The following is a 17,073-nucleotide window of genomic DNA, read 5'->3' as shown; positions in this document are numbered from 1 at the left end:
TTGACAGATGGCGTCAAGCACCCCTCCAGTATCTTTTAATTTTTTCTACATCTCAAATCAAATCAAATCAAATCAGGTTTATTTTATATAGCCCTTCATACATCAGCTAATATCTCGAAGTGCTGTACAGAAACCCAGCCTAAAACCCCAAACAGCAAGCAATGCAGGTATAGAAGCACGGTGGCTAGGAAAAACTCCCTAGAAAGGCCAAAACCTAGGAAGAAACCTAGAGAGGAACCAGGCTATGAGGGGTGGCCAGTCCATTGGCCAGTCTGAGATATGGCTTTTCATTGCAACTCTGCCTAGAAGGCCAGCATCCCGGAGTTGCCGCTTAACTGTTGACGTTGAGACTGGTATTTTGCGGGTACTATTCAATGAGGCTGCCAGTTGAGGACTTGTGAGGCGCCTGTTTCTCAAACTAGACACTCTAATGTACTTGTCCTCTTGCTCAGTTGTGCACCTGGGCCTCCCACTCCTCTTTCTATTCTGATTAGAGCCAGTTTGCGCTGTTCCGTGAAGGGAGTAGGACACAGCATTGTACGAGATCTTCAGTTTCTTGGCATTTTCTCGCATGGAATAGCTGTCATTTCTCAGAACAAGAATAAACTGACGGGTTTCAGAATAATGTTCTTTGTTTCTGGCCATTTAATCGAACCCACAAATGCTGATGCTCCAGATACTCAACTAGTCTAAATAAGGCCAGTTTTATTGCTTCTTTAATCAGAACAACAGTTTTCAGTTGTGCTAACATAATTGCAAAAGGGTTTTCTAATGATCAATTAACCTTTTAAAATGCTTAACTTGGATGAGCTAACACAATGTGCCATTGGAACACAGGAGTGATGGTTACTGATAATGGGCCTCTGTACGCCTATGTAGATATTCCATAAAAAAATCTGCCGTTTCCAGCTACAATTGTCATTTACAACATTAACAATGTCTACACTGTATTTCTAATTAATTTTATGTTATTTTAATGGACGACAAATTTGATATTCTTTCAAAAACAAGGACATTTCTAAGTGACCCAAAACTTTTGAACGGTCGTGTATATACATATTTTTTTATGTGAATCACATTTTTATTTGGCGTACCACCGATGGCATTGCGCATACCCCAGTTTGGGAATACCTGGTCTAGTTCAACATAGTTAGGATAACCTTGATTACAGACATCTGACAGCCTTGTCTGATACCTTACCCTTCATATTGTAACGACTTCCGCCGAAGTCGGCCCTTCTCCTTGTTCGGGTGGTGTTCGGCGGTCGACGTCACCGGCTTTCTAGTCACCACCGATCCATTTTTCAGTTTGGTTTTGTTTTGTCTGTATTACACACACCTGGTTTCAATTCCCATATCATGTTCCCTATTTAACCCTCTGGGCATTCATTTCTGTTCTGTCCGTGATTGTTTGTTTCGTTAGTGGTTGTTGTTGGTGCCTGTGTGTTTGTTATATTCCCATTGAGGAATTTTTGCTTGTATTTTGAGTGAACGCCGTTGTTTTGCTCAACACCTGTGTCCTGCGCTTGACTCCGCTACATCTCTGCACACAAACCCTGACACGTATCTTATATATACACTTTTTATCCACGTAAACGTGTACCAATAAAGATGTACGTTAACTAAATCGCTAACAATGATTTTCAACTAAATTCCATTGATCAGGTGTAGGAGATGAGGAAGAGTATCCATGGAGTTGGTTTTAGAGTGAAACAAACCTAGCGCAGGCCATCGTTCTAATTTCCTCTTCAGATTGATCTTCAAATTCCCTCTTTTTCTCAAAGAAAAGCAGCATTTCAACTTTCCCACCATCTCCTCTCAATATCTGTCCTCCACTCTTCATTGTGACTTAAGTCTCACTTGGACCCGGGCCAGTGTGTTAACTCCTGCAAAATCAATGGATTAACACATTTCGCCCCACTAATCTTAAGGGGCCGACCTCAGTCAACAAATGACCAAATTCACACAAAATGGAGATCCGCCCCCCTCTCCATGTTTTTTCTTCTTCTAGAATAGTTCCCCCTTCTTTATGAGAGGCTCCCATTGAAATCCAGCAAGCCACTCTTGTTGAGCTCTTTGTGACAAATCTTTAAGTGCCTCTCGGTTAAACAAGACCCCCCTATCCACTGGGATTCAATTTGGTTGGCAAACACGGGCCTGGCTGAAAAAAACAGTCAGGGTGGGAATTCACACTAAGGCAAGCTATCTAGCATTTGTGGTTGGGATTACAACAGTAGCTAGGGCTGGAGGGCTGTAGGGCTCAGTGCATTCCTCAAACTCAGTCACACATCTACCACGTTTCATTATGCCATTCACTATTGGCATGTCCTAAGGTGTTAAAATACTCGGGAAAGAAAAATAAACTCACAGGGACGGACCCTTATTTGCACAACAACATAATTAACTATAACATTGTTGGTTGAAGATTAATAGACAGTGTTTTATTCAGTAAATTGAAAGTGCTTGAATTGGCATCATGGACTTTGACGTTGACTCGAGTGAGTACAAATGTGACAGTGCTCCATGAGACACTCTATAAATGTAGGTAGCTAAATAGACTGTTTGAATTGCACAGCTGGTGAGACAGAGGGTGTCTGCCCACAGCCTCTCACCCCCAACAGTAAATGTCTGTTCTGCTGCAGCTCTACAACGGTTTTCCTTATACAGTAAAACTGTTTAATATCGGTTAATACTGTTGATAGACCACCAGAAATATGTTGTCATCAAGAGAGTGAGAAAGATAGTGAGAGTGAGAGAAAGAGAGGGAGGAAGACAGAAAGAGAAAGAGAGAGAACGAGAGAGTCAGAGGGAGAGAGAGAGCAAGTAAAAGTTAGCGGCACTGCACATTCACAGGTTGAGCAGAGAATATTTGTGTTAGAATATCTGATTTTACGGGCTACTCAAATGCTTTCACTACCTTACTTTAGCTAACGCTGGTTATGACCCATGAGGTCAGCGTTTCTGTTGACTCTGTGCCATAGTGTCTGGTAGTGTGTGTGGACTTCCTCCACCGTGCGCAGCTGTGCAGGGCTCTGAGCTGGAGGGATGCGGCGCTCACAGCACGCACCATGCTGTCACACTGTTTGTCATTCCACATGTCAGTCAAAATTGAGCTCTCAGCCAACATTAACACATTTCGGTAAGAGGAGACAGGGGGAAAGCTGGAGTTCTTCCCGTTAACATGTTTTAGAACTTTCCCATGCTTCCCATCAGGAACTTTGTCGGTTGTTATTTTTGTAGAAATCAATAACTTCACAATAATTACTCTTCAGTGAGAACATGTATTAGATGTTTAATTGTATGCAAAGGGGACTTCTCATTTATGGTCGTTTGGACTATATTAGAATCAACACATTCATCTGGGTGATTGAATTACGGTCACATTTGATTTTGAAAAAAATTTACCCCATTTTTCTAGATGTATTTTATTTAAATGTATTTACGTACTTCTTCCCATTCTAAATAAACAAATATGGTATTTTAATTACTTTAAATCATTTTTACCATTATGATGACATTGTGCCATCATTGTGCCATATGGTAACATTCATGACGGTAACACCAATTACACATTTTTGGTAAATAAGGATTTTCTGAAATGGAAGCCACAAATGCTTAAATCTAAGGTCATCAATCCTTTATAAATAATTTTCCAAAGTGAAATGATTAAAAATGTTGCTCACAATTGTTATTTCCCTTCATTTCAATTCACTAACACCAAGTGACACTTTGGATTTAGACAAACCAAATTATGAATGGAATCCTCAAATGTATGACATACTAAAAGGGTGTGATTAGCTAATAGACCCCTCCCCCAGTAACAGAGAACGCTGAAGGTCCTTGTGTATCTTTGCAATGAATGACTTGCAACTCAATATTAGGAAGGTTATTTTTTACTTATCTATTTTTTTACATAACACTTGTTTTTCTTGAAACTGCATTGTTGGTTAAGGGGTGGTGAGTAAGCATCTCACTGTAAGGTCTACACCTGCTGTATTCGACGCATGTTGAGGTGTTCTTAATGTTTTGTACTCAGTGTTTTAAATACTTCTGTTCAATTTCTGGCATTCAAAATAATAGACAGATATCTCTAAATCTCCAAAACAAGTCACTACAACTCTAAACATCACTACTGGGTACAAGCCATCACCCATCCCATGTCCCATCACACATTCCCCGGGTGGGCCAGAGGCGCCTGGTCTAGCCACGGTGCCATGTGGCCTAATCACATAAGCACACAGCCTAATCCTTGGGACAGCTGGGGAATCTTTACTGGACAAACGTTAGCAGGATCTCACCATCCCCATCCCCATCCCCATCGCACAGAACCCCCTGTTTCATCAGGCTGACCAACAGGCTGCAGGCAGACACCCCGATATAGACACAACCTGATATCCCATAGTCAATGATCATGTACGTAGAGAGCAGATCCACGATTCTATGTTCACTAATTGTCTACATGCTAAAGTGGGTATAGAATTTCACCAATGTTTTTGTATTTTATTTTGACTAGATGTTTGCAGTAAATTGTGTTATACAGTATTAATGTTTACCATGTTGAACCTTACCACACCCTATGTACCTAATTCATCCAGGCCCGTCATGTCATTGAATCTTTTTATTTAATTTTTTCTTTAACCTTTATTTAACCAGGTAGGCTAGTTGAGAACAAGTTCTCATTTACAACTGCGACCTGGCCAAGATAAAGCAAAGCAGTTCGACACATACAACAACACAGTGTTACACATGGAATAAACAAACATACAGTCAATAATACAGTAGAAAAAAAGAAGTATATATACAGTGTGTGCAAATGAGGTAAGATAAGAGAGGTAAGGCAATAAAATAGGCCATAGTGGCGAGGTAATTACGATATAGCAATTAAACACTGGAGTGATAGATGTGTAGAAGATGAATGTGCAAGTAGAGATACTGGGGTGCAAAGGAACAAAATAAATAAATAAATACAGTATGGGGATGAGGTAGTTGGATGGGCTATTTACAGATGGGCTATGTACAGGTGCAATGATCTGTGAGCTGCTCAGTACATTCAGTACAGTACAGCTGAATGTACTGTACAGTACCTGGGAATTTTGTGAGAAAGCACAGCATCTCCAAGTAGTCAATATTTCATGTTTCCCTGATGCAAACAACATATGTTAGGTCCGGTGAAGGGAGTTTTCCCTTTCGTGATAGCAAACATTTGTTATAGTCCTTGTTTTTCAATACATATCCCAGATACCTCTATGCTGTTGGTACATTCACATCCTCTGAAGAAGACACTGCACAACTCTTGAGTGATGAAGTCAATAGGAAGTGTGTATCCCACATATCCTTCAGCTCTGACAAATAATATGCACTACTTTCCTGGTTGGATATCCATGGGGATCAAACTTTTTTATTCGTGCTCATCTCTGCTACAGCATTTAGGGCATCCAACCCCTCAGAGAATGGGATGAATAACGGAGTAATAGAAGGAACTTCCTCTCAGAATAAAATGCTGCTAACCCTGCACCTCTCCTGGCAAGTGCACCAATTCCCCCTGTGCAATTGCGAGCACATCAGCCCTGCCAAACACACAGGCTTCTACACAGCTCTATGTTTATCCCATCCCCCTAGAAACCCCGCTATGGGATCTCCAGGGCTTTCCTCACTCCCCAAGTATGTATGCCAATGAAAGAAACACATGCTCCACTATTATTTATAGATTTATTTGTTTATTTATTATGATTATAGTTTTCCTGAAGGAAAATGTTGACTTAGGCCCATCTGAATATTATAGAATTTATGTTCTATAATGAATTATTCTGCTGGATTTGGGTAGGAGTGGGAGCGAGGATGTGAAAGAGGATGGGATTTTGAGCAATTGGCTTTGTCATGTGAAGTTGACATTTTTATGATTGTGAACAACGGTTGAAAACCTCCTGAGCCAGTTATGATCATTATCCATCTCATCTTGCCTCAGACAACGTCTGCGGCGGGTTCTCCTCACGGTTGGAAAGAAAGTGCTAGCAGACCTCCTGACTAGTGGCAGAGCAGTTACAAGTGGAAACACTTAAGGCTGTATTCAATCTGTGAAGCTGAAGTGTTACAGATTCCGCGCTAGAAATTTGAAGGCAATTTTCGATTGAGCCGACGTAGGCAGCGTTTACCATGAATGCAGCCTCAGCTATGTCGGGAACATTGCCTTTCAATTTCAATCATGATGTAAAGCTGAACATCCGTGATGCGGAATCAACAGAGCCCTTACTGTCGAGACTAACTGTGTTGAACACAGCTAAAAGAACATTGCTAAACATCTTTAAAGTAAATTGTCTGTTGACTTGCCTTGGGCGTTTGTCTCTCAACATACGACGAGTAAAGGCAAAAACAAACCCCCATCATTAGTCGTACGTGTTTACTAACTGTTGATCCTCATTACCATGGTGTCAGGTGCCATGAGTGATGTAGGTTGCTAGTAGCGTCAAATTGCGGAGTATTTACCAGTTTGCTCAGACAGTCAACTGACAGAAAGATTCCAATTCTATCACATAACACGCCAGCATTTGAGCTTAAACAAAGGAATCCTTGTCTTCACAGCAGATACCTTAACACGAGTCACAACCAGATGCGCAAGTATTTTTCCTCCACCTGGTGCATTTTATTTTGCTCCTGTTTTGAGAGATGCTGAGCTCACATGTTTTTCCAGGCATGAAGGACAAGTGGGAACCTTGACAGATACTTAACAACAATCAAAAACAGTTGTAAACAGGGGACGTTATTGGGCAGGGTGCAGGAAGTGAGCGAACTAAGGCAGTTACTGCCTAGCACAGACCCCTCCTATCACACTTTCCAGACAGGAACTAACTTTTTCCCAAAGAGCTAAAAAAGACGAAGAAAAAAAATCTAAATTCACAGACCTGTATGAGCTAAGGTGTTTTTACAGGGCAGGGAACTCACTCCCTGTTTCATCCTGAGATCGTCCTTGGGCAAAAATGTACGGTTGAGGCATTCTGAGGAACGGTCTGAAGTCATATGTACTGCTGTGTACAACTGGTAAAACTCTGCATCTCTCAGGTAATTGTTCAAAGTCTGTCACTGGCCAGTCTCGACAGCAGTAGCAGTAGCACACTTAGTAGCAGCTAAGCGGACATGCACCTCCTAGGTCTCAACACTACATTTAATTACAGAGGAATCAACTAAACCACAATCAACAGTCCTCAGTAAAACATCTACAAACTATAATAAGTACACTATCCTCTAGTGGGATGGGGGCGGGCGTGATGGGATGTAAGCGTTTAACAATTTTATGCCGTTTTCAGCAGTTCAAGGGTATTCAGTTAACATTATCTCATAGCTTTCTTCACTAAGCTTTGACCATCTTGGGCCTATCCGCCTATCCTATTGTGTGCCTCAGCAGAGCAGAAGGATGAGAACGAGAGAGAGAAAGAAGGGGGGTGGGTGTATTTGAGGCATGTATTCGATTTTTGCTTTTTGAGGCATGTACTCGATTTTTGTTAGTCTGTGCTCTAGTGGCACCCACTTCCTACATGGTAACAGCTGTCAAAACGTTGCTCATATTAGAGCCTGGTGCTGGGCAGGAAGTAGTGAGGGGTGGGGCCGGGTGGGGAATATTCAGGCCACACTGTTCCTCAGGGCAAGGTGAGTAGGACCCTGGGGAGGCATATCTAACACCAGGGTCCTCCTGCTTGTAACTTTAGTGGCTAGGTAATACAACTACACGTGTTGAGGATATCTTTGGGCTTTTCCAGTGATGTTTTAGGTATTAGAACAGATACACTCCCTGTAATTGAGTTTTGTTTTCGCAATCTGATGGGAGTTTTTTTTCCACTGATGCAGATTCAGGGACTCAAGGTCTCTTTCTTTCGGATTAAGTCAGGGCTTCCAGGCATGTGCGCATTGAGCCATGAGAAGCTTCGTCCACGTAGCTTGTTGAGAAAGAAAACTCCCTTAATTCTTTACACATCTGGTAGGGGAATTGAGTTTGTTTAAATAATACTAGTTCAACAGGGAGATTGTATCAGTTTTGGCAAATGTGTCCAGTACTGTCTAATCCAAAATAGAGTGAAATGTTTATATTGATATCCTATAGTAATGAGCTTCAAAATAAATGTGTTTGACTTTCTGGTAAGCAGACACCATGACAGATTGAAATGTGTACTGTACGATGAAAGACTATGGTTGTAGGGCTTGATAATGTAATGCTACCCTTGTGCGTCGAAGGAAGACATTTGAAATGTCATAGCAAATAGAGGGTGCGTCTCCATGATGTATATGGTAATCCAACAGGAGTCGGTATCAGATTCTAATAAACACTTATCTCAACGTGACATAACAAGTCGCAGACAGGGCCTTTCTTGTCTGTGACATCAGTCCACAACAGGGGATGTACAGCATTTTCCAACTGAGAGTGCCTCTAATAGCCGGACATACTTGTCTTTAATTTGATGACGGAGGTGTGTACCTCTCCCTCTATTTAGCTCCACTACTCTCAACCCCTTAAGTCTCCAGAACTGTGAACAGCTTGGAAATGCTATCACATAGCATATTGGAACCTATATCAACAAGTCGCTTTGAGTTATGGGTAGAAGGAAAGGTGGATTATTAGTGGTGTAGAACTTTTACTGTTTGCTTGCTTAGACTTGGACCAAACTCCTCTTAGCAATGGCTATATAACCACTGGGTATGAATGAGACCAAACATTCAAATAATTTAAAAATTCATTTATTATTTCAGGTTTTCTTGCCTTTGTTATACAAAGATGTTAAATAACTTAAATACATTCTTACCAGTCATTCGTGATCTGTTTATACCTACAAGCTATACACATGAGGTAGAGGACAATAATTTAGATTCCCATAAGACATGAATAAGTGAACATGGACAAAGCTTTGCTGGTATAGTATTATCACAAAGAGGAATACATGTTTGTTTTGTTTATTGGCAAGCACAGCACAAATCCTAATACAAATGTACACAGTGAATGTGACCCTCTCATCAGAGTATACCAAAAGTTAAATGAGTTCACACCAATACCACTCTGCGTTTGGTCAGTATGTTTATCTGCACAGAAGGTTATGTTACGGGGTACAGACAGAACCCATACACCTCTCGCCAACGCCTCAAACAAACTGATCACGCTAAAAATTGGAAACACTAGAAAAATACTGTGCGATGTCAATCACATAAAAGAACCCAGCTGATTATGATCTATTTAATTGCCTTTAGAATTGCCTTCAGATGTGTTGTGTATGTGTCGTATATAACAGTTGAAAAGGGGAAGAGAAGTGTTTAGTTACTAAATTTGCAAGGATTTGTTTTGTGCTTAGGAACTGCAAATGTTAGAGTTATCTATAGAAACGGACTTTATAGAATACACTGCCTCTTGAAGCCTCCACCCCAAAGAAGTAGACACCGATACAAGCCTAAAGGAAAATAGAGTAACAAATACAGGTATATAAAATCAGTTTTGACTTTACGTTATTTACATTAAACACATGCTCATAAAATATCTCAAAATAATTTATCTTTCTTTTGTTTTCACTTTTCCTACAAAATAGATTTGTATACATGATCCACTGACAAGTACACAGTGCAGAGCTGTGAGTTCAAAAATAGAATATGAAGGACTAAGACAATGACAAATTGAGAAACAACCGTTGCATCATGCCGTCCTTTGTCTTGAAAAAGAAAACGTGTGTACGTGTACAGTATAAAACATACAAAATACATGCAATGTGCATCCTGTATTCCTCTCGTCATGACTCTGTTGACCTTTTGTATACGTTCAATAAATTACCACTGTAGAGAACCAGTCTTGTTCAGAGGAGCGTGTGTAGACTACACTCACCAGAAGCTGTGGGAAGCAGGCATTTATGCTCAGGCTCTTAGCATAGCCATTATGGATTCCATGTAACGTGCAAAGTTCTATGTAGGTTTTGACCATTCTTTATTTGGCATGTTTGGAATTCAGCTCTAGAGGAAGAACCGACCAACCTTCGCTAGGCTAGACTCCCTTCTCAAAGCATGCTGCTTTTCCTTGATCAGTCACGGTGGGTTGAATCATATATCAATCCTGTGAGTGTCACCGCTTCTAACATAGCATGCCAATGCCCTCGAAAATAGCTTGGACCACAGCTATCTACTAATGTTTTTCACTTACTGATGATCACGTGCAATCAAAAGTTTTCAGCAGCAATGTACTCCATATTCATGATTTAGCCGCAGCCTTATGCGTCAACTTAAATTTGACCATTTGCCTTTCCAGCATCAAACGTCTTGGTCCTAACCTCCTTATTGCTACCAACTTCCTCTTACTTGCCTGTGAGATTTTACCATGTGCCTCACTCTTGTCTCTATACCACAGGAGAATAAACCATTGTTATTTACAACAAGCAAAAGGAAAATAAAAACTTATGCACTGTTTATACTCATAAATACAGGATCTTTAAATACTTTAAAGGGAAATGATAAAGGACTTCTGAGGCTTCAGTGCGTGAACGGGGCTATCTTACAATGTTGGGTTCCTCACTCAGTAGTTCATTCTCACCCACCTAAAACAGGCAATGGTTCTATATCTAAAGGAAATCTAAAGACTTTGCATCTCATGAGTTATTGTAGGTGTTTTAGAGGGTTGGCTCTGCCTTTTCCACCAGTCATTTGAAGCATCAAGCATCCAAAATTTAATTTTAGACATGTACAACATAACAGTAACCTGCCTGAGAGAGAATTACTGTCAAAACAACACAAAAGGAGATTGTACCTTTGCAGTCGTAGAGTTGTGGTAGCCATGCCCAAAACAATGGATAGACAATGCATAGGCATACAGCTAGAGCATACATTTGCTTTGTCGTCGCAAACACATTTTGTCACCTTATTATTGTGAGCTTCAGCAGGACTATATCTAAAATACCAAATTTGCTTGAGGGTGTAAATGTTTAAGCCATTTTTCCATTGTTCCATACTGTTCATTTTCAATCTCAACCGTTAATACTTTTCAATTAAATGGGGGGTGTAGAGAGAGGAAAGAAGGATATGAGAGAATAGGTATAGGGGTTACATCTCTTCTGTTCCCCACACTTTGCTCTTTTCTTTACAACTTTATAGTATTATTACTAGCAAGATTTGCTTTTCTTTTTTTAAATAGAGGGCTAAGTACCAAGAAGCTGTTATAGTCAGAGCCCTATTCATCTGATTGGAAGATGCATTCTCCACTGGTCAGGCGGTCTCCTGTTGTCACGGTGACAGCAGTAGACACTAAACTCAGAAAAGCAAGTCCATTCTCTCACTGAACTTTCATTACATACACTTTTTCTTTTTCTTTTTTTCTTCTTTTTACCATCAGTCCAAATAAGATATAGTGGTTTCAGTTATTCCCTGAACATTAGTTGAGTTCGCTCAAGGCCAAGAGTAGCCTAAAATTACTGGCAAAATGTATTCACCAACAATTTCACTCTAGTGTAAAAGAATCAAAGACAAATGAGCGTGTTTTCTCTCCTCGGGAAGGAGTAGTCCCAAAGGGTCCATAAATGATCCACAGAGAGACACAAAGGACACACACGTGCTGCTTTCCAAAGGGCCTTGTCAAAACACAATAAAAAGCAGAAGAGAGCGAGAACACACAAACAACAACACATTTGTGTGGTTAGTGGTTTGTTGAAACATATTCAGATAAGTAGCAAGTGTATATAATATCATTATAATACAATTTAATTTATTTACATACATATGCATACACACAGTGGTGTGTGCGTGTAAATATGTGTGTGTAGAATACATCTTACACCCTGTCTTCTTAACAGTTTCTGAATATGGTTACCATGATTGCCATATGAGTTGTAACTTGACCCCCCTCTTCACCCTCACTCGCTAACACACACACACATTTCTACATTGGGCGAGGCCCAAAAGCCAGTCTTTTACCATTACGGTCATTCTATTGGATCCTCATTAACAGCATGCTAGAGAGCGGCCAAGTGCTGCTTTTTCTCACTGACACATCTGACTGCATGTTGAATAGGTGAGGTAGGCTTTCTCCAAAGCTCCAACTCTGCAACAAGAAAACATGAGACCCATGTTGACCCTTTTGTCAGACAAGGCCAATCTCCTCCTGCAACCCCAACCACCATTGGCTGGGGCCACAGGGTATTAAAACAAAACCCATAGAACAGAAAATCCCTCAAAGTGCTTATAAAGGTCCTCCATCTCCATCGTCTTGCTCTCTCCTCTGCCGCAGAACTCTCTCTCTCTCTCTTTCTGACAGCCACAAGGGGGGTGAGTGAGAGTCAAACCTCTGTCCTAGAACACCATTCACCCTCCCCTTCACCACCAACAACCACCCTCCACTTGCTGAGTCCGGTCAGAGGCAAGGGGCGAGCAGGAAGCTAAGACTGGGCTAACCTTTACAGGTGTAGACCTCTTCTCTCTGTGTACACTGCTTGCATTCGACGTAGCAGCACCAGCGCACCTGACACTGGCATGGCCGGGTCACCACGCGGCTCTGGGTATTGTGGCCCCTGCCGCAGCAGATGGCGTCGCAGTTCTTGTCCTTGTAGCACTTCCTGGCCGAGGTGCCCGGCGAGTATTTGCTGGGCCGGCAGAAGCTGGGCGAGTCCTCAATGTGGAGCAGGTCCATGGTGCGTGGGATCGGGTCATTGCTGGGGCCCGTTGGGGGCTGCTGCTGCTGGGGCCGGGCCTGGGAGATTTCCCCCTCCCCCGTGGCCTCGTTGGTGGAGCTGCCCACCTTCAGTGAGGTCTCGTAGCGCTGTTTCAGCTGCTTGCCGATCTCGTGGAAGGGCGAGAGCTGCCTCCAGCACGTCTGGACGGTGCAGGAGCCCGAGACGCCATGGCATTTGCAGGTCGTCTCCACCCCGGCTTTGATCACCTGGGGGTGGGAGAGAAGAGGAACATACAGTCAGCCGTCACAGGGCATCAAAGGGACGGCCTGAGACGACATAATCTTAACTTTGACCCATTTTGTACTTTGTACGGACAGCAAGGTTTCAAAGAAGAAGAAAATGACCTAGACTCCCCTGTAATTTCTGCAGCACAATGGGCCTATGTAGTAAGTACTAATTTCATAAGAAATGTGTCCAATATGAAGCCTTTACTCACACAGAACATCAGTGTATTAAAATGTGATGAGAACAGAGGCCATGATTATCTTTTCTGTGTATACTCATACATACCACAGAGTTAGACGATCTAGAGCCTCTAATTATTGCTGATAAACTGTCATTAACATAATACAACATTTACATGACAACAATGTCACATTGTTGTCACTCCCCAACCAAAGACTCTTAATAAAAAAGGTGCTACACTATAAGCAATAGTTTCAAAGATAATGTTTGTGGGTGGGAAGGTGTCGATACGGACTGCTACGATAACATTCGGTAATAGAGTTTGATTAAAGTCATCATGGTTATTACTAATAGTAAGTGGAGGACACGCTGAGAGGCACTTTTTCTGAAGAAAAGATCCATTGAGTTCCTCGGCCATGGGAAAGGAGACAGAAGACTCAGACCCTGGCCCCTGTTCTTGGTTTGTTTTAAGGTATGTGGGAGTCAAAAACCCCCAAGGTCCATCTCTTTCACCAGGCCAACTTCATAACTCTACTGTTTCGATTTACGTCAACTATGTTGAGGCCTGAACATTTCTCATAACACATATAACGGGATCTACCCACCAGATGACATGGAATGTGGACTCAGTTGAACTTGAGAGAACACCTCTAACTATTGATGTTCGACAAACTTTAACTTTTGGGGGTGTGAACGGGTGTGTTTAAGGCTCCTTGTTTGGTCAAATACAGCACACCAGTGAATAGTACACGTTGCGACATTGCTTGAAATCTCTGTGGCTGGGAATGGCTCATTTGTGTACAGCTCAGTCAGCATCAGCCGACCACAACGTTCAAAAGTTATGTGTTAAAATCCATAACGTATATTCTCCAGAGGAGGCCTGGAGTGGACAGACAGTCTCTCTCCGGTTCTGTTCTCACACACTGGGAAACAGATCGGGGAATAAGAAAGAAGTGCTGCATTATTCGCCACACTTGCAGTTTAGTTCAGGAAATGTGAAATGTCAGCTTTAAATGTTCTAGGGATGCAGAGGCTGGCACATTCCAAGATTTGTGCTCCATATGGGACGTGGTACACCTCACTAAATCTGAAAATAAGAAAAAACCTGGACGAAAACAGTGTTGTAAATCTTTTCTCACAAATAAAAGAACCTGAGAATGGATTTGGAGAGCCAAGCTGAAAAGGAAGAGCACACCACGGGTCTTCAGGGAGAGGTTTGTGTCTGCTAACATTTGGGGAAGTGTGCTTCTGCTATAATTTATATTCATACTAAAATTAAAATGGCTACAATAGGAGAAAATCTGAGTAAAGGTAGCAGCTGCCAGGACCTTGAGTTTGCTTTGGCTTGACATTTTAACACCATTCTCTGTTCTTTTTGATTTTACTATTAAAATCACGTCCAAGCCGGGGAAGAAAAAAAAACTCGCTCCCTCACCTCAAACAATTGTCGAATCTCGCTAAGGCACAAACAAAGGCAATTAACTCTCTAATTTGAGAGGGAAAACCAAAGTTTGATTAACGTGTGGCCTCTGACAATTTAAGTGATTTAGGCTGGCCTTTTATCTCACCATTAAGTGGGATGCGTGAGGATCTATAGTATTTGTTTAATAACCACAGCATGTGGGTAAACGATTCTCTGTCGACCATGGGAATATAGCTGTAAAAACTCTTGTCATTGTTATTCCTCTCGTGGTCACATTAAATTCCTCTCTGGTCATTTTCACTGGTTCTGGTCATTTTGCTGTGTCTTTAGACTGAGGTAAATTTAGAGAACAATAATTTACCAACCCCACATTATATAGTTGTCTGTAGGAGATTCAGAAAATATTCACCCTGGAATAAACCCACGGATCTTAACCATCTCAAGAGAGGACAACATAGGCTTACGTACTTAAAGTAGCTGTACAGGGCAAAGGAATAGCAAACTACACTGTCAGTCAGTCAATCAATCAATCAACCAGCCAACCCAAAATGATTCATAGGTTTTTGTACAGGAAAAGTTGTGACAAAAGGGCTATTAGCGGGATACACTAATTACTGTATCCCAAAATTAAACAAGATGAAATGTACCGCGTCATTCAACACGGCTCCACTCTACACTCACCTTCATGCCCACGTTAGTGTTGTGCATGTCCACGCGGGCACGCAGGTCCTTGTTGGAGCGTTTGCCAAGGAAGTCCTTGACAAACTTGTTGCTGTACTTGAGGTTGTCACCACAGCCGCCCCACTGCCAGGCCTTGCGGTTCTCCAGGTCTGGTGCTTCATCGCAGGTGCAACGCTCCATCCGCCCGGCGCTACACGCCTTGGCCATGGCGTGAGTCAGGCCTGCTGAGGAGACGGCATACAGGAAGGCTGTCTCCTTAAAACCTAGAGTGAGATGTGGAGCAAGAGGAAGGATATCAGCTACCAGCTTCCTAATGGACACTCAAAATGAGCAATTGAAAGTTGCCATTATTGGGAAAATACACTTCAGCTTTCTACTGTACTATCTACCATGGCCTCTCTCTACTGTACTATCTACCATGGCCTCTCTCTACTGTACTATCTACTATGGCCTCTCTCTACTGTACTATCTACTATGGCCTCTCTCTACTGTACTATCTACTATGGCCTCTCTCTACTGTACTATCTACTATGGCCTCTCTCTACTGTACTATCTACCATGGCCTCTCTCTACTGTACTATCTACCATGGCCTCTCTCTACTGTACTATCTACCATGGCCTCTCTCTACTGTACTATCTACCATGGCCTCTCTCTACTGTACTATCTACCATGGCCTCTCTCTACTGTACTATCTACTATGGTCTCTCTCTACTGTACTATCTACTATGGCCTCTCTCTACTGTACTATCTACTATGGTCTCTCTCTACTGTACTATCTACTATGGCCTCTCTCTACTGTACTATCTACTATGGTCTCTCTCTGCTGTACTATCTACTATGGTCTCTCTCTACTGTACTATCTACTATGGCCTCTCTCTACTGTACTATCTACTATGGTCTCTCTCTACTGTACTATCTACTATGGCCTCTCTCTACTGTACTATCTACTATGGCCTCTCTCTACTGTACTATCTACTATGGTCTCTCTCTACTGTACTATCTACTATGGCCTCTCTCTACTGTACTATCTACTATGGCCTCTCTCTACTGTACTATCTACTATGGTCTCTCTCTACTGTACTATCTACTATGGCCTCTCTCTACTGTACTATCTACTATGGTCTCTCTCTACTGTACTATCTACTATGGTCTCTCTCTACTGTACTATCTACTATCGTCTCTCTCTACTGTACTATCTACTGTGGCCTCTCTCTACTGTACTATCTACTATGGTCTCTCTCTACTGTACTATCTACTATCGTCTCTCTCTACTGTACTATCTACAATGGTCCCTCTCTACTGTACTATCTACTATGGTCTCTCTCTACTGTACTATCTACTATGGAATTACAAAAATGTATCTCCACCTCCACCCATGAACGTCAGAAACCAGTTTTCTGTAAGTTGAAAACATATTACATTTATACTTCTATATGAAGTTGGAATATTTTTCTTTCCCCACCTCTTTTCAAAAGGTTGGCTCTGTAGCGCCCCTCTAAGGTGCAGTTCCACCTCTCAAAGCGGAACTGGTACTGGCACTCCAGGGCGCTCATGCTGATTGCCTCCATGAGGGTCTCGGCCACGCCCGGGTCTCGTCGACACATCCGCCGCTGCTTCTTCTCCAGTTTGAGCCGGTCACACAGCTTGTAGTGGGCCCTTCCCACGTTCTCCTCAGGTTGAGAGCTCAGCGGTAGAATGGACAGGGGTTCATTACCTGTCAATCTGGAGAGAAATAGACACCCATTAGATACTGTCAGATGCTGCTGCTGTACCCAAAGGTCTACCTACGGTTTTACCTAAGGCTTAATACAGGCATTACCTGTCAATCTGGAGTTGAGAGAGGGAGATGTTGTACTGTAACACACTGTTTGGAGGGTTCGGAAGATG

At 42.1% G+C, this 17,073-nt stretch overlaps 1 protein-coding gene across 1 annotated transcript in view; it reads right to left on the bottom strand.

The window, feature by feature from the left end:
• Positions 1–8,707: 8,707 nt before the first annotated feature.
• The window catches only part of LOC129824169 (protein Wnt-9a-like), a 30,236-nt gene continuing 21,870 nt past the window's right edge, over positions 8,708–17,073 (bottom strand). The window contains exons 2-4 of the mRNA XM_055883596.1: positions 16,649–16,908; positions 15,186–15,448; positions 8,708–12,882 (exon numbers count right to left, since the gene is read on the bottom strand). Of these exons, the coding sequence (XP_055739571.1) occupies positions 12,394–12,882; positions 15,186–15,448; positions 16,649–16,908 (1,012 nt within the window). The 3' untranslated portion in view covers positions 8,708–12,393. The remainder of the gene's footprint in view (positions 12,883–15,185; positions 15,449–16,648; positions 16,909–17,073) is intronic.

This window comes from Salvelinus fontinalis, chromosome 26 (assembly GCF_029448725.1).
Source record: "Salvelinus fontinalis isolate EN_2023a chromosome 26, ASM2944872v1, whole genome shotgun sequence".
NCBI lineage: Eukaryota > Metazoa > Chordata > Actinopteri > Salmoniformes > Salmonidae > Salvelinus > Salvelinus fontinalis.
This window is presented reverse-complemented; position numbering and strand designations above follow the sequence as displayed.